Source organism: Maylandia zebra, linkage group LG14 (genome assembly GCF_041146795.1).
Source record: "Maylandia zebra isolate NMK-2024a linkage group LG14, Mzebra_GT3a, whole genome shotgun sequence".
NCBI lineage: Eukaryota > Metazoa > Chordata > Actinopteri > Cichliformes > Cichlidae > Maylandia > Maylandia zebra.
The window spans coordinates 21,205,547-21,231,065 of NC_135180.1; the positions used below are offsets into that span (position 1 = coordinate 21,205,547).

General features: G+C 40.6%; 1 protein-coding gene across 2 annotated transcripts in view; it reads right to left on the minus strand.

Moving 5' to 3' along the window:
- Positions 1-637: 637 nt before the first annotated feature.
- Positions 638-25,519, minus strand: part of cbl (Cbl proto-oncogene, E3 ubiquitin protein ligase) — a 34,292-nt gene continuing 9,410 nt past the window's right edge. Inside the window, exons 3-16 of one of the 2 annotated variants that reach the window (XM_012917153.5) lie at positions 16,474-16,620; positions 14,751-14,907; positions 12,369-12,490; positions 10,561-10,698; positions 9,767-9,854; positions 9,136-9,267; positions 8,734-8,952; positions 7,832-7,963; positions 6,829-7,245; positions 6,334-6,422; positions 5,931-6,128; positions 5,756-5,844; positions 5,161-5,400; positions 638-3,872 (exon numbers count right to left, since the gene is read on the minus strand). In XM_012917153.5, the coding sequence (XP_012772607.1) occupies positions 3,583-3,872; positions 5,161-5,400; positions 5,756-5,844; positions 5,931-6,128; positions 6,334-6,422; positions 6,829-7,245; positions 7,832-7,963; positions 8,734-8,952; positions 9,136-9,267; positions 9,767-9,854; positions 10,561-10,698; positions 12,369-12,490; positions 14,751-14,907; positions 16,474-16,620 (2,458 nt within the window). In that variant the 3' untranslated portion in view covers positions 638-3,582. The other variant, XM_004543745.6, reaches the window with a different exon arrangement.

Here is a 25,519-nt window from a genome sequence, read left to right on the forward strand (position 1 = left end):
GAAACCGGCAAGAACCTTTCCGTGCATCAATGTCTCTGGAAAATTTCCACAAAATTTCCAGGATTATCTGTTTTGATAACAGAGACGACAGACCAGCTCGACGGCAGAGAGACAAGCTAGCTGCCATCAGGACCGTGTGGGATAAGTGTGTGCACCACCTCCCCCTGTTTTACAACCCTGGGCCTAATGTCACCATTGATGAGCAGCTGATCCCATTTAGTTGTGAAACATATTGCTTCACGTGTAAATGTGTTGTGTCTTTCCACTCACTCCACTTGATTATAACTGATTAATTTTTTTTATAACATTTTATGAAAAAAAAAAACCACAAAAAAAAAAAAAAAAAAAAAAAAAAAACGAGAAGCACATTAATTCATAAATGTGATCTAACAAAGGTAAAGGGAAAAAATTAACCATGTTTGCTGTTCATATGGCTTGTAATTGGGATGAAATAAACATCTGTTGTGTAATTTAACATAAAATTGTTTGATAGTGTTAATTTGGAAAGCCAAAACTCTAGCGGGTCCACCAGACCCATGAACACTGGCTGAGTAACAAAAATATGAACACCACACAAGGGTTAAGGAATACAAAGCTAAATATGAATATGTGTAAACAGAGGAAAGAGACACCTGAAGGCTTTTGCTTGTCATTTTATTAACAGCACTGTGCATACTTCCAAATTGATATGAGCTTTAAAAACCTTTAAAATTAAAAAAAAAAAAAAAAAAAAAAAAAAGAAGCTTTTTACTGTTGAGAAGCAATGCAGCCGTGTGGAACAACAGCTCCCTCTTCTGGCAGATAACTGAAATACCCCTGGTTAGCATCAAGCTCAGAGTCTGAGGCCTGATGAGGCTGAAGAAGCATAGAGGACAGATTAACACAAGCAATACCGCATCATTTTGCCTTCGGAGACCAACAGGTACACATCTATACCAACAAACGCTCTTCCAAAAAACATCTAAAAAACAAAAACATATGGCACTGCTCACTGAATTATTCACATAAGTAAACAAATCCTTTGGAACAAAATACATGTACAGGAATGCAAAATGAAATATAACAGCCATTTTCTTCCTCTTTTCATATCTAACTCTATACAATTTGCTTTTCTTTAGAGTGACAGTATCAAAGCACAAACTGGTATAATGTGCAAAAACAAAAACAATGGTAAATAATACAAGACAATGACATGCCATTCTTAATATATAAACACACACTGGTACAGTATTGATGATATGAGGGGAGCTTCCTGTCCATTAAACATCATTCAAGAAGTTTCTCAAGGCAACTAGGAAGAGTAAAAAAGACCCCAAAATGAAATAAAAGAGGGCGAGACAGCACAAAGCTTCCAGTCAACATGCAGAGACACCCAGAATAAGACAGGGCTGACTTACACGAGGCACACACTCCCAGGGTGGGTGAAACCCCCCCCCCCAAAAAAAAACATTCTTCATATGCTGGGAGAGGTTCAGTCAGTGTACCTAGAAGCTGCTTGGATGAATTCCTCATAATGCATTTGTAATTAGTACCTGGAAATGAAGCTGCTGTCTTTATAGACCTGCAAACACTGGAAATAATCTTAAAAAAAACAAAACACTAATGTGCAACTTATGACAAACCAAAATGAGTAATTAAAAAAACTTGTGTGACTTCATTACGCGGAAACTTTTGGCTACATGTCACCTGGATGAACAGACAGCTGGACAGGTGAGCTGCTGTCTATGCCAATATGAGTCTCTTCTGGGGTTTTTTGTTTGTTTTTTTTTTGACAGACAGGGTGAACACCACTTGTTCAGACATACATTATTATTCCTGAGTTAGCTCTTACAGTCAGCCCAAACACTGATTTTCTGTAGACTTGGAGGGGTGCGCCAACAAACCCATGAGCCTACGATTAAAAAGCCTCGGCAGTCGCTCCCTTTCAGCAGGACGAACTCCTACAGAGGAAGGAAACCGATGTGAAAGAGAAGCTTGAATCTGTTGCAAAACGTCTGGTTTCCATTCCCAGAACATTTTGCTTGTGATATTTCTGTTCCTCTACAGATTCCACTTACAGAGTATATTATATATTTATATATATGTTAAGAAAAACAGAAAAGAAAAACACTGAAGATTTGCGACCTGATAGAGCTGTGTGCTCACAAGTCGCTTGTACTTTCAAGTATGCTACATTACAGACTAGAGAAACACATGATACTGTCACTTTAAAGACGGTTAAACACAATATTCACAATTGTACATTGAAGTCTTAATTGTTTAGCACTAACAACAGTAGCAGCAGTGAAGCACTTCTGAATTAATTATAATAACAATATTTATGATCATATTACAATAATATATTATCAAAGTAAAATCAATGACTTTTTTGTTGTTGTTTTTGTAACACCGGACTGAGCTGGAGATAGAAATCTGAACCAGTCAGCCTAAGAAGTTAGTCAAAAATAATAATGATGATGATTAAAAAAAAAAAAAAAAAAAAAGCGTTCAGCCTGTCTGGTACTGCAGGGGCGTCAACATTAGTACGTCCTCTAATCTCACTGCCAGGCTCTACAGCTACACTGGGCCCTGACACACAAGTTCGAGCAGTAGTACGTTTACAGAGCACGAGTCTTGAGTACACCGAGTGTAATTCCACATTCATGATGTACAGGAACAGGGGTTCGTGTTAAGAGCAGGCCATGAGGTGTAGGTCTGACTGACACACACACACACACACACACACACACAAGACCTGAAACCATCTTCATGCTACTTTGAAAAAAACAAAAAACAACAACATGACAAAACAAGCAGTTTCTAAAACAAAAAAAGTACCAAAGCAACAGTTAATCGAAGGCCATAACAGACTGAATTCCAAATGAAGAAGCTCTGCGGCATGTTTTTTTTTTTTTTCCTTTTCTTTCCCCCCCCAAACTGCTGCTGACCAACAAACCTGGGTGAGGAAGACACCCCGACTCGTCCTCACCCAGTTACAGAAATCCCCCAACCGACTCTTTAACCTGGTCCCATCTGCGCTTTTTTCGCCTGTACCAACCGTGACCCTCAAAGCTGCGATCATTTTCACATACTATATATGCACGTACTGTATATATTACACACATTTAATATATATTTACTCATATATTAAATTTTCATATAGACATACATTTTAGTTTTCTTTGTGAGGTGTTGGTTACATTTTCAGCAAGAGGCTTCAAAATGAAAGGATAAGAATCCATCTCTCCGACATTCCTACAGAAGCCTTGCAATTATACGGCGTTCCATTATTTGTCGTTGCTCCGCACGGGATGAGTCCTGCGGAGATGTTGTTGAAAACTAAGAGGCCGGCTGCAGCAGTTCAAAGAAGGCCAGACACTGTGAAAGCGTGTGGAGTGCAGGGCGAGAGTCCCGAGACACTGCGAGCTTGCTGGAGTAACAGCCAGTTAAAAATCCACAGGGGCGTAGGGTGTCAGCCAGCACTGGAGCTAGTGCTGCAGGCAGTGGTTTTGGGTTTCGGGCTGGTCTATGCCAGCCTAAACCAAACCAGGCTGGGCCAAGCTAGGCAAAAGAGAGCAAACAGGAGAGAGGCGGGAGGATGTGCTATGTGAGAATGTGCGCGGTAGAGGGAATGGAGACAAATTCGCGCAGGATGTTCTTGGCCATCTCGATATTGTTCTGTGCAATCATCAGTGCTTTCTGGATGTCGTGCTGAGTGTATCCCTGACTCATTAGGTGCTCGATCTCGCTACTGATTTGTGGGTTGGCTTCTCCTCCTGTTGCCCCGCCGCCGAGCGGAGTGGGGGGGACTGGGCTGGCCCGGCGCTCGGAATTGATTCGTCTGGGAAGGGGCTTTGGAGGTCTCTCTGGTGCCTCCATTGGATCTGGGAAGGCTGAGGAAATGGGAAGAGTGAAATCAAAGGGTCTGGCTTTGGTGGAATGACAACCAACATAAACTAGTTTTAAACATAACAGCCAGTGTGGGTCAAAGACAGAAAATAAAACTACTGGAAATAATGTGAAAATAATGTGGAACAAAGGATCTTGATCACTGAGGTAAGCTATGAACTTTTTATCTTAACACACATTTGATGTCCTTTCCAGTGTAGTGGCTTTCAATAAACCAGTCATAAGCTCGAATCTCAGAGTTAATCAGACTGTGTGAGCACTCATTGATCCTTAGACATGAGGACTGAAGATGGGAACAATCAGACACTGCAATCATCCTCCAGCAGTAAATGTCAAGTCACAACAGAGGCCAGGACATAATGAACACAGTCTCATCAGCAACCACCTGAACACTTAAACTCAGAGGTGGTGCTTCTAACATGGAGTCTCTCCTAAGTCATCTAAAACACTGCTCCCTTTATCTACTCTCTGCTTTAACTTCTTTCTTCACACCGTGTTGTGTCTGCTGAGGCAAGTACTGCTGTGTTAGCTCCTCGCAGTCTTTGGAGGAAGACGTCTGTGTGGTCACTACGGGTTTCTGATGACACAGCAGGTCATCCCACATCAGGTTGTTTCCACCATTCTGAGGACATCGCTTTGGATTTAAAAAAAAAAACAAACTATTTTAAGGTCACTAATGTAACGAAACAGCTCTCTGTAATTACTGGTCTTTACTTTTCTTTGAATCTGCACGCACCCACAAATGCAGATGATGTGCAGTAAAAGAAATCAATCCATGACAATCAAAGTCCAGAGCTGAGTCTAATATTAACTCCAGAGAGCTTCTGGAAAATCTGCATTATGTTTGGCCCCAGACCAGGAAGCAAAATGCTTTAGCTGACTTTTCAGGCTGTGATCTGGTCAAAGAACTTTTGGACGTCGAGTTATTGATTCATCAGCAGTTTTTGCTGATTTTGAGCCAGAAAGGACGTGAAGGCTGTAGTTATAAAATTGCTATATACAAGTGATTTTAAGAGACAGGCAGTTTCCCTGCAGCTGCTGTCCCAGACGTAAAAAACTTTTAAAACATTTAAAATGTCAAAGCACTTAGTAGAAGTCCATTTTTAAGCAGGATAAGCTGAATAACAGATGAAATGCAAGTAGAAATACAACATTAAAATCAGCTGTGGCAAGCATGGGTATGTTTATTGATAAAGAACCGAAATCATAGTAAAGAGAAAAAAAACAAAACAAAAAAAACACTTTTTTAAATCAATAAACTGTTAAACTTACGCGCTGTCGCTCCAGCATCTGCATCTAGAGAAAGACGATTGAAAGCTGCTGCAGCGCATAATGAGGAGGATGAAGAAGATGAAGACAAAGACCCCCCCATTTCTGAAAGGGTCCGTCGGGCGGGAGGCAAAGGCAGTCGGGGTTTTGGGAAGTCGTAGCCGTTCTCCTCCTCTTCCCCGTCGTCAGCCTCATGGTCTCTGGGACCGTTACTCACTGGTTGAGGGGGCAAATCTGAATAGTCTGAAAGGAAATCAGAATATGACATCAAACAGAGAGATTAAAAGTTTAATACATGCTTGAGACCTTAACCAGATGAAATTAAACAGGTTAACATTGTCTAAAACAGTTTCAGATAACTCACAAGTGCAGTCAGAAGTATAAGTCACATTTATGTCAATACAGAGGTGTTTATTCCCAGGATGTGCAGTGGTCGTTTTAGCAAATAAATAAAACTTCAGAAAATCCAGATGAGGCTTGTCTGATTAAAACGTAAGATTTTTGCATATTCAAAGTATTACGTGAAGGAGAATTGCCCTGAACACTGCACACGGCCCCGCCCCACAAAGCCCAGCTGAGATTAGTGGGTCACAAATACCTGAATCTCTCGCTTGTTGTGACCTGGGCTGGGCGTTGAACATGGCTTCATACATTTGGAGTGAATGAGGTACATCGTCCAGAATCAGCCTGCAAGGCCAAAAGCAAAAATAAATCAATAGTGACAGTTTATTTTTCTTATGTGCTGCGAGAGAGTAATAGAAAGGCCTGAGTACCGTGTGTTCAGTGCAGAGGCCTGGGTCTGTGTCGGGACTGCTGACACGGGCTGTGGGGGTCTTGGGATTGGTGGGGTCTCCCCCATGAGTGGAGTCGGGATGGGGGGCAGAACGGGCCGAGAAGAGGGGATCATGTACTCATCATCACTGTCATGTCCTTCATCTCCTCCTGCTGGCCTGGCTGTAGCTGGGGACGCTCTGCAGTCAGATCCAAGAATATTATTTATTAAGCACCATTTATATTATGTAAAATGATCCTTAAAAAAGGTACTGAGTATAAATCAACTTCAAACAAGGTAATTTGTACAGCTTTGTGGATTGCAAGTAAGCAAAGAGCATGTCAGTGATTCAGGAAAGACAAGATCCACTCCACTGAGATGCTTTCAGCAGCACTGAAACGTACCTGTTTGCCAGTGCATAAATGGCGTTGGCTGAGACAGAAGGTTTGACTCTGGGGTTGTCGTAATCTTGACCAACTCCCGTGGAAAAATTCTGAAAAGGAAACAAAAGATGGCATCTTAGAAACACTAAAGACAAATATTTTTGTAGTTAAAACTAAGAATCATAAATAAATTAAACACATTAAAGGCAGCTCTTAGGATTTAGACCTGCACAGACATGCCAGTAGTAAAGTAGAAGACTATGTATCAGAATACAGTGGAACCAAAGACTTTAAACTCTCAAAAAGACTAGGCCTGCTTGTCCAAAAAGTAAAAAGCCAACCTTAATGTCATTGTCACTGTTTTTGTGACAGATAACAATTTACTGGAATCCATATAAACAGTATTCTCAATAATTTCAGTTTTGTTTGGAAAGTTAGTAATAACTTTAGTGATATGTGTGGCAGCAAATGAATCAAAGGGCAGTTGAATGTGCTGTGTTTTGTGGTTGCTCTGACCAGCTGGTGGTCCAGACTGAGGGAGCTGTTGTTCTGGGAGTCTGAGCGAGCGTCCATGGCGGAGGGCAGTGCCAAGGGGAGGGAGTGCCTGTTGGAGAGTTCCCTGACACCTGCTCGGAGGTCCCCGCCCAGACAGGGGAACTGGGTGGACGAAGAGGATACCGAAGAGGATGACGAAGAGGAGGTGGGAGCCTTGGGAACCGGCCTGGAGGTCCAGTCAGACAGGGGTCGGTTTGGGGGTGTAGGAGGGAGTTTATCGCGAGGGGGCTCCCCGGGTGTGCTGGGCAAGGGCCGCCTCTGAAGCCGTCCATCAGGGGCTGCCCCGGCTGTGTGGGGACGGTCTGGAGGAGGGGGAGGGGGGAGATCACGCAGTGCTGGGGGAAGGGGAAGAGGCTTGTCTTTGTGATGAGATGGTGCCTGGAGGGAAAAACCAAGGAGGAGGGATCTCAATTAGACTACATGCGATATTAATGTGAAACCAAAGAAAGCTCTGTGCTGTTATCTTCAGTGCTGGAAGTAATCCATTTAGCAAGAAAGACACTGTTTATGCATTAGTCATCATTTCCAACAATACACGCAACTTAGATGAACAACACCAAGCAAAGATGCTGTTTATCATGTGCAGAATAATCAAGCTTTTCATCTGCAGTTTCATTTTATCTACATTTAAAAGATAATAAAAATGTGGAAATATGGCAGTTTCCCAGAGAAGGAAATCTGAACATAAAATGCCCTGATGATTGTGACCGCCATTTTTAAATTCCTTACCTGTATGAAGGAGCATTACGCGTAGGTTCTTCCGAGCGCATAGCTAGTCTATTTTTCAATCTTAGGCTTTTCCCCCTCCCCCTTCTTACCTGCTCTGACTCTGAACCCACCACAAAAGTTGAGTAGATTAGGATTAGGCACCCACTAAGGCATGACACACTCTACTGTACATAGACTGGACATCAATATTAGACTTGTAAGTTTTTACAATCCCTTCTTGTGTACATTTAGTTACCTTACTGCTGACTCCAGGGCTGGAGGCACCAGGGGGGTTGGGAGGTCTGTGCGGTAATAGGTCTAGTCTGGGAGGCACTGGGGGAAGAGAGGACTGAGGAGTCCCAGACATAGGTGATGGGGGACGCTCCACCTGGATGACGCACAAAAGAGCCAAACACAGATTTCATCTGATCAGCATTATTCAAACACAATCAGACGGAGTCCAAATGCCACTTCTCATTTTGCAAATATCACAAATCTCCTCTCATATCTCTGCAATAACATCAGGCCAACTGAAAACTCTCATAACCTTATAAGGTTACTTTACAGCACTGTTCAATATTAGAGCTTTATTTTTTCTGCAGTTCCTCAAACGTATCTTGTTTCAACACAGATGAAACAAAGAAGTACGCACAAGAAATGAGTAAATATAGAGTAAATGGTCAAAGAGGTCAGGCCAGCAATCAAAGCCAAAGAAATTCCCGGGACCACATCAAAGTGTGTATGATCTCAGGTATTCGCCTGCTCTATAAACAGATTAATGCACACAGAGTTTCTCAGAGGTACATAAAAGATGTAAGACAGGAGAATTCCCCACATATCAAATACAAAGAGGCACAAAAAGCTGCTACCTTGGTGCCATGAAAGATGGAGATGAAAGACTTTAGATAGGAGATGTGAGCTTGAAGCTCACAAGAAGTGAAAAGGCCAGGGCAGGGAGCGTTTCATCTGCACAGGGTCTCTCAGAAAAGCAGGAGATAAGAGGACAGCAGGAACCTGTGAGGTGCACTCTGGGTGTTAAGTGCCTCAACGTTTTATGAATAGAAAAAGACCAGAATAGCTCACCCAGTGCCACGACTGGAAACTTTGAGTGAAGTAACTTTTTTTTTTAGTCAAGTCCGACTCCTGTCACCGTCTTACCTTTGTGCAGGCAAGTTTGCTCATTATTAGATGAGGGTCTTCAAGTCTGTCATCATCATCGTCGTCGTAGCTGGGTGAGGGTGCACCCTCAGCCCCAAATGTGCTCTTGGAAGACCCTCCGCTGTTGTCCTTTGGGTCAAAAGGATCCACAACTATCGGCTCCGTACCCTTAATCTCACAGCGACAAAAGGGACATCCTGTTCCCTGACCTTCTGACTCCTGCAACACAGGCCAAAAGGCAGATGGTTAGAGCATGCAGAGATGAGAAAAGGGTTTTTTCTTTTTGTGTCTGACATGTCTGAATAAAAGAGCACTTCAACAGACAGTTCACTTCTCAACAGGTTTGAGTTATGACACATGAACAACCCACACAAACCCCCTTGCATACACCCACTCTTGTACCTGCCAGGCAGTGAGACAGGAAGTGCACATGAGATGACCACAGGGCTCAATCTTCACATCCTTGTCGTTCTCGGCACAGATCTTACAAAGCTGGAAAGTGGAGCCCATCTCACAGTACAGCTCGTATTGTTCCTGCGGGGAGAAAAAAAAACATGACAAGACGGTAACATCACACAGGAACAACAGCACCTGAGATCCTTTTGAAAGAAAAAAAAAAAAGGAGAAGAGAAAAAAAAAAAAAAAGCCTGGAAGGATCTAGAGCAATAGGTAGTTGTGGGGGTGTAGTTTGAGTTTCAGTCCAGTGGCTGCAAAATGAGTCTGTTCATTGTACTTACAAAATTCTGAGAACATGTATGAGTCTGAAAAGATCTTCTACAGTATTTAAAACAAAGTTATGAATAAAGATGTTGATAATACTCAAAATTCTTTAGGACTCCCACTGGATGCACTGCTGTAAGAGTGTGATCAGTACTGGATCCCATCTAACCAATCTTATTAACAGATGTATAAATTGTTTAAATCCTTTGTTTAGTCATCCAAACGTAACAAACCATTTTAACACTGCAATAAAATAAAAAGCTCACGAAAAAACACAGGGTTTTCAAGGGTCTTAGAAGAAGGCTGCTCTGACCTGGGTGACTTTGATATGGTCTTGAGGCGAAGGCTCGCACAGTCCTGTCAGGTCAGGATTTTGAGTCCGGCCATCAGGGAATAAATAGCTGCAGATGTAGAGACACAACAAATTAGTAAATCTATATAAAGTATCCCTGGGTATTTTGGCAGGTATGTTAATTTAGAAGTAATGATCATTATTAGTTACTGCAATTATGTGGCATGTATACCTAACAGGCTGCAGTAATGAAAACATCTGTTCAGTCCATTCATTCGCTACGAGTTTGTGCATGTACAATACGTGAGTGTTTTCTAAATGAGTCAGACTCTGTAATTACCATTTGATAAATGTTTCGAAGATAGAGGCGATACAGTTTATAAGCTTTGAAAAGTTTTCAAGATTTCCCACTTGAAATCACCATTTGATTACACGGTGGAACAGACCAACTATAGCTGTTATTAAACAAAGGAATCAGCGCTGGCTTAAAAAGATGAGTTTTACGCCAGTCAGCTAAATCAACAACTCTATTGTGGTTAGAACACTGGAATGATGGGAACATGTAAAATGATATGTCTGAATTGGCTTAGAGCAAATCTCACACACAAAACTGTGCAAGCTTTGTAGGAAGAAAGGACAGAACAGGAGAACGAGAGAAAAAGAGGCGCTCTGCAAGTAAAAATTACATCGAATCAAGGGAATCAAGACTGAACCAGTGACAAAGACAAAAAAACAGAAGCTCAGAGCTCTGGATGGAAAGCTGCAAGAAAATGACATGATTTTAAGTGAGGCTCACAAAATGCCAGTTGACTTACAATCCTTCCCTGAAACCATCAATGAGAGCCTGGAAGAGGGGTTTATTATGGGGAATGGTCTGGAGTATATTTCCATCTGCAGTCACGTAGCCAATAGCCCACTGGCCCAGTCTTGTGCAGCTCAGTCGGAAGATGTAACTGAGAAGAGAGGAAAATTTTAAATAAGAAGAGCTTGAATGGTGTTAAATGGTCAGATTTAACTCTGAAAAAAGTAATAAAATACAATGAGATGAAATGTAGTAAAAGGGCAGCAGTGTCTGCAAAATGTGCACAAGAAATACCTTCCAAGTAAGCACAATCCAAATGAAAATATGCAGGCTGCATAATAAACATGCATAACAGAATGTGGCAAAATCAGCTACTTTTTTCTAATTTGCATTTTCATTACAATACTGAACACATATGTACATAAATATATACTAGATCATGGGATACACATCACAGACACACACATTACATTCCGTGTATATAACACATTATAGAAACATTAAAGCAGCTGCGTTTACACCATTGCCGTAGTTACCATTCGACGTTGCTAAAGAAGACAACTGGGACAGAACTGATTGTAGGAATGACAGAGACACAAAACCCATCACTGCTTATCAAAATAAAAGATCAATAACTAACATCAACTGCAACTGGACTAATACTGGTTCATAAGAATGACACTGTTGTGGAACTGGAGGTGAATGCACAGCATGTTATATCAGATAAAAATAGCCGTTTGTGCCGTGGGATGGACAGTAGAAAGGCAAGAACAAAACTGAAGAGATAAGAGATGGACCACTCCCCCCAATATGCACTTCTCTAGTTAACTGCACAAGCTGACCAATTTGTATACAGAAATGAAAGAAAAGAGGAAGGAATAAATAGGCTTAAAAATTGGCAAGACTAAGTGTTGGTCACAGCCTCGATGTTTAGCACAGAACTGTTGTAGCCATAGTACCAACATCATTCTCTTAATGGGGCACAGTAATTTAGAGCGTCAAAAACGCTGCACTCACATCAACCAGTAACTACTGCTCCAATGTCAACGTGGCCCTACACGGGCCAGGCCTGAAAAGTGACATCAGCTTTCAGCATACAATCAGGCCATTGATGCAAGGTACCAGTGCCATGCTGCCCTGGGTTCCTCACACACAAACTAAGACACATGAACACACAAACTTTTGCATTAATTGTGAGTGAATCTGGCATTAAGGTTAAAACTGTGCCCTCTCTGTCCTCTACCAGGGACAAAAATAGGACCTGGGTGCAACTATCCAGTTGCCAGAGTGATGATTTGATGTGTGAGACGTGTGTCTAATAATGTACAGAATCATGTTGCTCAGTGCTAAAATATATGTTGATAGAAAACTAAACTGTAAAAATACATGCAATGAAAGGTCACCGTAATGGTAGAAACATTTTGGGTATGAACTGTATTTACAAATGGGCAGTTATGCTTTATGTATTCACTGCACTGCACAGTGCAGTGCAGTGAATATGTGTTCTGTGTAGGGCTGCATGAATAGCAAAACAAGGCTTTTTGTTTTGGCCCCGTGTTGCATATTCTGCTTTTGCACCCAGCATTTTTCACCAAATTGTGCAATATGTCCAAGTAATCTATAGATTACAACAGACTGTAAAGTTACCAAGCAACTACAAGGTGGTACTGGTAAAAAGAAATGGTGATGCTCGATTAAGTTCCTATACAATTATCTATCTATGTCTGATATAGCTAATGCTTTATGAACCATGTTAGACATTCAGTGTTGATGAATATTTCACGAAGTCTGGTGTGGATGTCTGGTATCATGATATCTCACCTGCCAGGCTTGTGAATGAACTTTTGAAGCCGAGCTTTGACCTCATCGTAGGTGAGGAAGGCCATGTACCCCGGGTGAGTAACTGCCAAGCTGTTCCAGTTCCGCAGCAGGGATGACCAAGGCTACACACACATACACACACACAGAGAAAGTGAGTCATCTGATGTGTGAATGTACATGGCAGTAACAGAATGAGCACAGCAAGAGTGAAATATATTGCATCACTGGTGATATTCAAGGTTTAAACAACTGTTCGGCAAACCTCATTGTGATGTACAATGACCGGGATCAATCTGCGCAAAAAGGTATTTTAAGCAAAGCAACTCATTTGGCACCACCTGGATCACAGAATGAAGACTCCTAGACTTTAGTAGACTGCTTTCCATAATGTACATTCAAAAAAAAGAGAGAGAGAGAAAAGCCTGGTTTATAGGAGCTCATGTTTCTTTCTTTAAAGGCGACTTGACCCACATCCAGAAATGCTCACAATAACTAGTAAAAATTTAACATGAAGAAGAACAGGGAGGAAAAGAAAAAATCATGCTACTCCACAGCACACTCACTGAATGCATGCTGTGGTGAGTAGGTGGTTCTGCAATTGCTATCGTTAGTCTGTCTGATGTGTGAAAGGAAGCAGAATTAACACATATGACACTTAACGTGAGCTGCAAAATTGAGGAGATGCAAACATGTTAATGAGACCCATCCAGTCCTCTTTCAGCATCACAATAGTTGCCCAAATGAAAACCTAACACTGCCAGTTGCCTAGTCCAGCTCCAGCTCCACCCTCAATCTAACCTTAATCACAGAGAGGGGGAGCTGGACGTGGTCCAGCGCCGCCCATTTGGCTCTGCAGTAAGCAGCACTTAACACAGGAAGTGACAAGTCAAAACTGTCTCCTCTGGACTCTTTTCTGGAATATATTTTATCACATGTCTGTTGTAGGCTTTAGTATTTTTTTCCCCCTAACAGACTGCACTAAATAAGTGCAATAAAGTCTGATGAGTAAGGTTATATCCAGCAACTGTACAATTACTTTTCAGGTACATCTTAACGACATTTGAAGGGCAACTCATCCTAAACCACTCCGTTTTCACCTAACTGCACTAAGAATGCATGTTTTCTTATGTGCCTATTTATAATCAAATCATAATTCAGCCTAAAGATATTGCATGAAGAGAGATGAGATATCTGAGAGGGCTTTTAAAGCAATATAAAAAAATAAATAAATAAAAATAACAGTCTGCTGCATATCAAGGACAGAGCTTAAAATGGCCACAGGCTCACTTCCTCTTCTGCGTTTGAGGACATTTAGAGGAGGACGTTTTTGTAAGAGGGAGTGCCATAGGAAATGTCTGTAATCTGTTTAGGCTTCATTAAGCCTGTCAGTAACATACACATAAGTAGGGGTGATGTCACTGAGGAATAAACATTAGCTGTTGCATACAAGAAATTGTGGTTCACTCGAGAGATCAGTGGTTCTCATTCGATACAGTTTTAATTGCAATACTGATGCAAAGAACTTGTACTACAAAATACAGATAAGCCCTGAAGAAGGTAGATAAATGCAGCCTTTGTGCTCCCCTTCCCAATATCCTTTGCTCTTTTTTTTAAATCTGTCCTCATTCTATACTTAGAGAAATTTGCAGCACTTGCACACCAGAAGTATATGACAAAATGGCACAGAAACAAATGCGCTGCTTCATGATTGTGAAATATAAATTGTGGGTTGTATTTAGCCCTTTACCTCTGACACAGGATGCAAGTAGACAACCAGTAATATGAGCTATAAAACACACAGTTAATTTAGGGGATAGGAAATAAAAGTTTAATTTCTTAACCTCTCAAAGATTTCATGTCAAAGAAATTCTACTTCTACTATTCTACTTTCAACCTTGCTACTTATTACTTTTCTGGAAGTAATAAAATACCTCAGGGAAGCACATTTAATGACTCTTTGAGAAAGATCGCAGTGTCGCTCTCTAGCACAAACGGACTTATCTAGGCCACATGATGCAACAACAGATGCCTATTAAAGAGTGAAAAATAATTCCCGAACATATCCTTGTGTACTGGCTGGGCAGAGAAGGAGGAAACTTTCATTGTCAGTGCTGTCTGATGGTGTATATACGTCAACAGACATCCTGCTAATAAGTTGATAGAGTTAGCTGGGAAAAAAGATGCGGCTGATTAGTTTAAGTTCATTATGTTCTGCTTAAATGAAATCCGTTTCCTAGACCAAGGCTAACAAACCCCTAGGAATTACTCTCCATCTTGGTCTTCTCTGTCTCTCTCTTCCTTTGCACATTTCTGCTTTCATTAGCTCAGGAGACCACTATAAAACAAAGAGAAAGATGCAGTGTGCATCTGTGTGATATCTACCTGAAATAGCCTGGTGAATATGTCAAACTCAAAGACGGAGATGTAGTCATTGCAGGTTAGATCTATGGTGGACTTTAGGGCCATAGCCTCCAGCCCAGAGCTGATGGGATGAAACTCATGGAGAGACTGACGGAATACCTTCCAAGGCACAATGGTTCTGTAACACACAAAAACACACATTGGATGATGACATCCCCTCAAAAAAAGTGTAATAAAGCATCAAGAATTCAAAGCTCATAAATAATGATTCTTAAATGTAGGCTACCAGCATGCTGTCTTGCACAATGAAGGTAAAGGTGCAATAAGAGTTTTGGTTTTAACTTGTGAAATGCTACATGCATTTCACAAGAGCATTTTACAGGTTATGGTTGGTATGTCTGTATCTAACACGCAACACATACCTCGAAATGCAGCCATGAATAGCCTGTGTGTAAAACCTACAGTGATTAACATCTGATAAAGAGGAAATGCTATTATATTCAAGTCATCTTTGTACTGGACATAAATATAAACCTGATGTGAACTGAATTTCAGTCCTTTGACCAACATTTTCAATATACTCAACTTTGCAATATTTATGAATCCCTTTTCTTTTAGGGAATAATTACGCATACACACTAACGATTGTTCCCTAGGATGATTACATCCCCTTGGTATCTGACTTGTCTGTGTATATAGTGACTGATTAACCAAAATGTGCGCACAGAACATTAGTTGTGTCCATAGTTGCATGTGAATAAACCACAAAAAGACATTAGTGTTCTTTAGTCACTGGACCAACATTTGTCCCAGGGAAGATATTCATTGTCTGATTTCTGTGAAAGAAGGCAAAACCTTCTCCTCTCAGATGTTCCACAGAGTCATGTGAGAGGGGAAAGAAAAAAAAAAAGACCCTTTTCCTCAGCAATCCTGTGAAAAGCGGAAAATACCCCATGATTGAACAACTTGTAGAACCACCTTTAGCACCAATAATTGGAAGTAATCTTATTTTTTTCTCTCACATTGCTGCAGAGGAATTGGCCTGCTCTTCTTTCCGTCGCCTCAGCACACTGAGGTTTGTGGGTATTTATGAATTCACAGCTCTCTTAAGGTCCCACCACAGCATTTCAATCAACCTGATGTCTTGAATTTGACTGGGCCATTACAACACCTTGATTTGCTGCTGTGCTTGTTGTGATCATTACCCTGCTGCGCAACCTCACATATGATTCTAGAATACTTTGATACACAAATGAGTTCGTGGTGAGCTCAGTAACTACAAGGCATCCGGGTCCTGTAGCTGCAAAATAAGCCCAAATTATCGTCCCTCCATCACCGTGCTTGACAGCCGGACTATTGAGTCTGAGATTGAGCTCTTTAGTCGTTTGAGTTTGTTTTCTCCTGAATTTGCTGGGATGTCCACTGATGTACTGATGAGATTGTGGCATTTTGTTAACACAAATCTGAACCATCCAGACCAGCAAATAGCTGAAACCTTTGCTTTTGTAGAGCTGATCAAAGTTGCTGATAATCAATAAATCTAGTTCATTTGAATGGCTGCTATTTATCCTCTCAACTCCTGTGGAAAGGAGCACTTAGTTTTTCACAGAACTACAGATTCTCTTTTCACATCACCATATATCTTCTTACTGATTTGCACTATTGAAGTTCCTTTTTACAATTTAAAAGTGACTCTTTAAGTTTCCAGGAACCACTATGATAATACACACACAAATGTGCTTACTTATCCCCGAAGGCGCGTCTCCAAAACTCTGCAGCATCTGCCTTAGTGATGCGGAAGTTGTCACCCTGAAACAGACCATTGGGGAAGATGGCCTTCAGCTCAGCCAGCATGTGGCTGAAGATCAAAGACAGCTTGGTAAGATTCCTCCTGTGGAAGTCAGGAAAAGAGGGAAGACCGTCAGATTTAACATGTTAAACAGTGAATTGCTGTTAGATGTTCACCAGACCGTGCAAAGGCCACAAGAGAGAAATGCTGAGTAACATTAGTAACTTATTAGCATCACAGCTGGATTTTATTCAGATTATACCGTGTGTATTATTTACCAAGGTTGGAATTTCCAGAAAACAAAATCTGTTTTTGAAATTCAAAAGTAAAAAAAAAAAAAAAACCCCACCAAATACACAACCTCAGTGTCAACTATAGTTTTAACGTGTCACACACAGTAGTTTACGGCAAATAAGCAGAAGTCAACTTAGTGTCACAAGCTATACACAGTGAGAAAACAATGTTTTCAGCTAACATGAGTGTATTCAAGTACAGTTTTACTTGTGGATAAAATACTGGCGAAAACACTGAAACAGAAATAGTAAATATTCAAATGCACATCAAACATGCAGTTTCCTGAGTCCACCAAAAATAATAACCTATTTAGCATTCTTGCTTGCTCAGCCATCTGTGTCAATGCAAAAAAGAAATGCAGTGATGTGCTGTGGATGACTGTCAAGTGTTCAAAAACAACCCAAAGCATATTACACACACACACCCAAACATACAGTGTCACATGGAATGTGACTTTCTGTTCTTTTTTTCCTCCAAATGGAGTTGAGGTGGCAATAGGATTCAGTGACTTACAAACTGTTAATTGGCTGATAAATAAGCCTACCCTTCCCCCCATGTCACTGCAAAATGTATATAACAAATACATCAGAATATACAATGGAAATGATGAGTCTGGTAAAACATGAAACCCTTATCGTTTCCCTTTGTGTATGACTTCTGACTACTTTTCATCCTATTTCATCTGTTTGTCAGCCTGTTATTCAATCTATGTTAGTGAAAAGGGGGGATACCATCATGGAACACAAAGAAATTTGAGATTTGAATGCGAAGTGCAGGCTACCATAGAGATAACAGATTCTTGCTCCTCAAATCTGCCGAAACATGGATGGTAGTTAAAAGAACGGGCTTCCAGGTTTAAATAACAAATAAATAGCAAATCAGCTAAGGACATTCTTACTGAGAATGTCCTTAGCTGGTTCTATGATCTAGAAATAGCTTCAGGTTCTTGCATACATTTCACAAGTACATGCATGCATGCATCTTTAGAGTGAATACGATGCAAAGGTTAGGACATCGTAGTACATAGTAGTACATAGGTGTGACTTCAGTTGGTCAACAACAAAGGAGGAAATAACTGAAGAGCATGAAGCCAAACAAGAAAATGACATAAAGATGAGAAAATACTTGACTGGGAAATAAGAGAATGAATTTGAACATTATCACCATGCCCGTGCACCACATCACAGCATTATAAGCGTTAAGCTGAGAAAGCGGTGATTTACGAGGCGGCACAGAAGGAGATTGTGCTTGGCTGTCGGGCAGGGTGAATTGACATGCACGAGAGAGACAGCAATGAAAGCGCGGCTACGCTGCAGCTGCCCCACACTACAGCACACGCCCTATGAGTGGAAAAGCGGGGAGTGGAAAGAGTGAATGAGGAAGCAGGACAGTGACCAGAGATGGATGAATAAGATTAGTGTATATTGACATCCTGCCAAAATAGAGTAGTACTTGTTAAGAAGACCATTTACCACAGAGGGGTATACAAGAATCTGGGGGGAATGATGCAAGGCTTGCACAAGTGTTTTACACTTACACCCTCGCGATAGTAAATGATAACAGTAATCACTCTTGTAGTCCTGATGTCTAATCTTTTTAAATGCTCTGCCCACTTAAAATCTACAGCAAAGACTTGAAGCTAGATGCAATGACTGCTGTTGTCTTTGAAGTCCAGGCTAGCCTCTTCAGTGATGAAATGTGACAAATGAGACCAACTACTCCCAGCATTTCCCTTAGGAGCTCATGTAGCTCTATTTAAGAGCATCTTCCCTTTCCAGCATCATCTCAGGAATGACAGATGTTTGTGACACTATATTTCTGTGTGCTTTCTTCAACAGCTATCATCTCAGCAGGAGGTCGCCCTCAGTTACTTCTGCTTCCTGGCTGTACTGGCCTGCTGAGCCTTAAAGCTGCTGCCTTATCCTTTCTTCTGTCAAGCTCTCTCTACTCTGTACTTAGATCTAAGTTACAACAGCCCCCTCCTGCTTTTCTTTTACCTACAACATAATCACATAAAGAGTCTTCACCTCTCTCAAGTTTGTGTGGAATTGCTCTCTCCTGACTCACAGCTTTCATTTCATTTTCATGAGGGTTACTTTGCCATCTTATTCATCTACTCATCCACTCCCTTCATCTCTGAACCTAAAACAATCATGGAGACTACTTAAGTGTTTGAGCTTATAAAACCATCTCTTCAAACCCACCATTTAATTTAAATTCTAATTCACCAAATGTAATAATACATTTGAATATAACCACTTGGGGTAGACACATTTATATAGGCACAATGAGCATTGAAATTTGGATCTTAACAGATTCAAAGTTTGAGGTGAATTTCATGTGCACTGAAGGGGAATAAACTGAAAAGTTTTTGTGGCCAACTTGTGAGACTGAGAAAAAGTAACAAATCCTACCAGGTTCAGCTAATCCTTAGATCACAGTGGGATAAGTTCAGACAGAAGGTAAAGCAAAAACATGCACTATGCATCAAGTCTTTGGGGAAAAAAAGTGTCTTTTTTGGTTCAGTCTTACTTTCCAGTGTATGAATGTGTGTGTGAATGGGTGGATGACTGAATGTGTAAAGCGCTTTGGGGTCCTTAGGGACTAGTAAAGCGCTATACAAATGCAGGCCATTTACCATTTAACTCTTGTGAGAAATCTGGATGTCGAAGCTGACTGCTAAAGATGCTTTTGGCTTTAAAAATCAAGAAACTACCGTAATAAAACAGATCAACATGCAGAAGAAGCTGCTGAGGCAAGTTAATTAAGTTGCCTAAACTACAAAAGCACCAGAAGCTTCATACAGGAAGTGGAACTATGTAATTAGCTCAGTCAAAAATGGGACTGCGCTCTTACTTGCTGAGTTTGCGATGATGTTTGGTGCTGCTAGGCTTTAGATCGAGATCGATTTCAGTTAAAGCAACCTGCATTAGCAATTTGCTATCCATCAATCTTGTGTTTTGTAAGTAAAAGGTACAGTGTGTAGTGATTCGATTAGTGTGACTCACAACTAGAGAAGGAGTCTGAAAGTTAACATTGGTCCTACTAGCATCACAGTTTCACAGCTGTCTATGGCACAATATTAGCATTGAAAATAAAACATTGTATATTTTTGTCTGTAATGTTGAGGAAGCACTAAAATTAGCTGAGTGAATATTAATATTCAAAGCTAAGATACAAGTTAATTTAAACTATAAACTGATTTAGTATCTCTCAGCCCATCTCACCCTAAAACAGCATCTCTGTACTGTGTGTACACTTGGCAGTAGCCAATACTTCAATAGCCAGCTTTACAACAGTCACTACTATTTGAAGTGCTGTGCCAGCAGCGACGATGAAGAGTAAGTGTGCTACAATCATACAAAATAGCATGCTGATATAGACTGTCATATACTTCTATAATGCTCTGTTTTTCCTGTAGTTACACTGTCATTCTTAACCACAGTCAAAGGCCAAACCTTTTTTTGAACACTAGGTTTTTGTCCTCCATCCCCCTCATACTATAGAGTGACCTCTGACCTTGCAGCTGGCTGCTCCCTTCCTGTTTCCTGCTGGTTGTGATAAAGTAGCACAGCTAGCCGGCCAGTAATGCATTACGCTACGTTAATTCACCTCAGCACAGCCAGCATGGGTCATCCTCACAGAATGAGAGCTTTTCTGGACTCGCGATAGCCACAAGTAGCTTTGGTATTATCACGCAGCTGTGTTATCGCTTGTGCTCGAGGCCAAAAGGGAAACGCAGATCAAACACAAGCCGTGCTCGGCAAAGCTACCAGAAAGTCATTTACAACATCATATAAAATAATTAAAACTAGAGCAGAGCTAAGTATGTTGAGGACAAATCCAGAGACCCGAAAAAACATAGGCCTATGTTCGCCTCCTTCACTCCCAGTGGATTACAATTTTATGTAATCCAGAGATTTTGGGGAAATCACAAGAGCAGTAAATTTCTCAATAGATTTGAAAAGCATTTTTGAGGAAATACACCAATGTGTCACATTTGCATCGCATCATAAGACTATCATGGTGTTTTTTTGTTTCTGAGTCTGTGGTTGGCTTTTTCAGTTTGAAAAATTCCTAAGAGAAAGACAACACAGCCTCAGTACACCGAGCAGTTACAAGCTCATTTACTACAACATGAGAAGCCACTGCTGTTTCAGCAGAATGCAAAGCGCTGTACACAGGACACAGCCTGCAACTGTGTTAATACCACTGATTAAGATTTGGCATATTAGGTATCTACATCATGAAGATAAGTTCCCAAATACAAGTATTTCAGAACAAAGTAAATTAATTTCCAGAATTAAATGTCAGAATGTCAGGAGATCACACACACACACACACAGACACACAAAATCCATTAGACCAGTCAAAGCTCTCTCCAAACTGAAACACTCTTACAGTCCTACCATCCTGTACTTTTCAGGCACTGGCAGATCACATTTTTATTGACTCATGATGGTCCAGGGAAATGGGGAGAGCACTCTCCATCAGGGTTAATAGTAACTCCAGCACTGAACTTATAAATAAACAATGTGGTAAACTGTGATAAAAATATACAAAGATATTAAAAATGAATGTAGCTGTTGTACTGGAGTGTACACAATGTGTATGAAATTCTGCTTTCCGGTTTGCCTCAGTCATCACTTTTAAACCTCCAGAAACTGGCCTCATTCCAGAGCAATATCAGGAAACGGCCATGACAGCAAACAAGCAACAACCACGAGACAGTGTGCTTTAGCAATGATCCAAGCACACTTATCTGTTCCTGAGCAGTCCTTAATAAATAAAAACATTGGGAAAATCTTTTCAAACGTCTTTCACCACATTTCAATGTATTTCATATTTCTTATAAACACTTTATCACAGCAGTAAATCAGACATGCTTAAATCCAGATTAGAAATAAATTATATAATAAACAGCTCCGTTTCAGCCAAATCCTCTCACATATCTGAGTGCATATCTGAGCTCATTTATCTCTGTGTGCATAAACAGCAACTGCTTGTTGTACCCTGCGAGGCAGAGAAGATAGTGGGTTGCATCATGCTAATCACCATAATCTAAGTGAGGACTACATGAGTCGACTGCTCACTGATATCGCTGCGACATAAATAACCGTGATGCTCTGCTATTTGTGTGCCTGCATATATCCGTGCATAGAGCCCCAAGCTACGAGTGTAGGAAAATGTAATTGAAGCCGAAACACCCGCAGCCTCTGAAGTGTGAACCGTGTTTTCCATTCCCATCACCAGTAGCCGTTAGGCTAACCACTAAAAGCTTTCCTTAAATTACTCCAACTACATCAGCACCAACTAATCAACAAGTATTCCCCCTGTAGCATCACACAGAGAGGCTGTTTTTCATGTCATATCAGTCTGTACACGGAATTGAGCTGAGAAGGAAGCACATTTGGTGTGATTCATATAAGACTGAATGCAGCACAGAACAGCAGCGGTGGGGAAACTGAACAATGGCTTTCTCTAAAATGACACGTAACGCTAGAGTAAATCGTCTTAAGGCTGTACAAAAATTTGGTTTAGGCATGAGTATGCAAAAGGAGGACTGAGCCCTATTCCCGTCACCCTGAGCTACATTGGGAGATTTCAGGGTGACTGTTCAATACAGTTCAGGATTAAAAGGTTTTGACTCTTATTTCCTTTCTTGTGAGGTGTAAAAACTAACAAAGACTTCAGTGAGAGTGTGTTTCATTTTCGTGGGAAACGTAATGCCGGAACTACTTCCTCTGTTAACAACTTCAAAATGATTAAAAACCTCAGCAGTACAGGGCTATCAGTTGAGATTAGCAAGTTTCTAACTGAGCTATTATTTCATATGAAATTGTCCATTTGAAAGAAACTCAATATTTTCAACAGCTATGATAAAAATGAGCTGGTCTAGTTAAAGCACAAAACTAAGGCATGTACTGATTAAGGAGGAATGAATGATATCCATGCAAATTTCTCCTCTATTCACTTTTATCTGACATAACAAAATACACTGCAGAATTTCCTCAACTCAATTCTATAATAGAAACAAACCTTTCCTACAGTATAGTAGCTAAAGTGATAAGACGGGTTTTTAGATAAGCAAATTCAAAAGCTGTGTCCACAGAGACACCTTTGTTTCACGTGGATGTCAGGTACATTTACAAAAATATAGGAAGCCATGCTATAGGAAAGCTTTTTCTCAGACACAGTCATTTTTCTTTGTCCACGAAGGCTTGAGTACATGAATTTTTGACAATACAGCAACACTGTGAACAGCTGGAAAATAACAGTTCATGCTAGGATATTTTATTCATTCAGGTCTTATAGCATTAGCAAGATGTGAGTGGTGCAGCAAAGAAAAATTAACTTTGAGATGGATGATTAGGACCAAAACAAATGCAGAGCTAGCGAGAGGCTCTGTCTACATTTGTGTTTTGACCAGAGATAAATGGACCCAAATCATTGTTTTAATGAATGGCTGTACAGTAGCCCAGCTGCAGGGAACATTGAATGAGTAGAAGCTGGAGGAAGTTGACTGAGCATTGTAATAATATCACTGAAACATGCCTGGAATGCATTTTTCTATTGTGCAAAGGACTGGAGCAATGTGCTGTCACTAAGGGAAGTTGGAAGTAAGCACAGAAGGAGAAAGAGCAATGGGGTGAAAGGCTAAAGGGTGTGTGTGGAATAAAATGTTAACTCCTGAGTGTGGGGCTGCAGCTGAATGCTGTTTTATTATTAAATTATTACTTAATTACTTATTTAGTCTTTAAAAGGCACTGTTTTTATTTAACATTCCCAAGATAAAAACCATTTACCTTACAATGATTTAAAAAGAGTATACTAAGAGACAAGCAGAAAATTGTGACTAATAAGTGGTTCAGAGCATAAATTAATGAAATTAAATTTTATTTATACAGTCCCAAATCACAACAACAGTTGCTTCAAGGCACTTTATATTGTAAGGTAAAGATACAGAGAAAAACAAAAAAAACTCCAACAATCATATGACCAAGCATGAGCAAGCAATTTGGGAATGGTGGGAAGGAAAAACTCCCTTTTAACAGGAAGAAACCTCTGGCAGAGCAAGGCTCAGGGAGGGGAGGAAGATGGGACGAAGACACTGTGGAAGAGAATCAAAAATTAATCATAATTAATGATTAAATACAAAGTGCCAGTACAGGTGTTTGACAGATTTATTATTTCCTTGAACTTAGTATGTGTGCAAATGTTGTTAATGTGTACAAAATGGGAACAGGGAAGCAACCTAATCTGTTATACCTCACATGATGTGCAATGCCAAGCACGCAATTCACAAACAACTTTGCTTCCTGTTTAACCACAAGGAAGCAAAGTTGTTTGTTTTTTTTTTATTAATGTCTGCTTTACATGAAGCTGTGTGAAACCTGAGTGATACTGTCATCAGTTTACCACAAGATGAATTCTTAAAGAAATCCTAAAAATAGCTCTGCAAATGTGATCCTTTTGCTGCTTAAGGTGGTTTAAGTCAGTTAGGGACATTTCGTTTCATCTTCAGATATGAAAAAGAAAAGGGGTGGGGGGGGGGGGGGGGGGGGGTGCTCACAGGGGATACTCAGAGTGCTAACAGGGTTTTGTCATAATGTCTCACTAACAGAAGAGTGGTAGAATACAGCTAAGATAAATTAGATCATATTACATAAACACCAGCACTGCAATTATTATATTTCTGCAGTGCAGACTATTCCGCAATACATGACTGTGCAGTCTATAAGCTCACCACTTCCTGTAACCAGCTGGACCTATCAACGGTGGTCAGGATGCGATGGCAGCTTAGCCCAGGAAGATGATCAAACAGACTCTCTCAGAGAGGTCAAAGCTGTATCCGGTTAGACCCATGGGAGGGCAGGCAGAGGGGATTATCTGAGGACACATTGATCAACCCTTCTACTGTATGACTATTCTTAGAGAATGTGCCATGAGTAATGTTTAAACACAGTCTTCCTATCCTGTTTGCACATAAATGAATAAACTGGCTTGAAAAAAAAAGAGAGAAAAGCTGTATTAATCAAGAAGAGATTTGGAAAGTCAATTACTTTCAACGTAGACCAATTAACAGCCAACAAGAGACCACAGTTACAAAACACTGGGCTGTTAAGTGCAGAAGTAGTGACTGGTCATTTTTTATAGCACAATATGGTCTGACTTTGTAGCTCTACTTCCTGCTTAGAAAAGGAAGAGCTTTAAGGGCTAATCCTACTCTTCTAGCCATCTTGAGAACAGGCAATAATGTACATTTGGTCTTGGGTTGAAATTTAAAACTAATCTAAACTGTATATTAAAAATAAACTAACAGTCTGGCTCTTTGTGAACTCCTACAGCGGAAAATGTCTCGATTGTGCTGCGTAAAGCCAGAAGAGGAAGTAAGTGAAGCAAACAAGGGGGAAGTGCTGACTGTGTCATGTCGATTCTGACCGAATATGGGTTGTCACTGTTAATTAAGTTTTGCTTAGAGTCGACTCACTTTCATCTTACCCTCTTCGACTTTCAACAACGAACCCCCTCTTTTTCCTCTCCTCTGTGACTATGTTTGCACCTCGTTTCCACCCGACTCAGCTGCTCCCACAGTCAAAGCCCAAGCGAAAAGTGTTGCTCAACAAACCCAGGCGTATACTGTGCTACCGCGACTCTGCTTCATCTCTAAAGCTAAACAATCTGCGTGGCTTATGCGTTAGTGGGG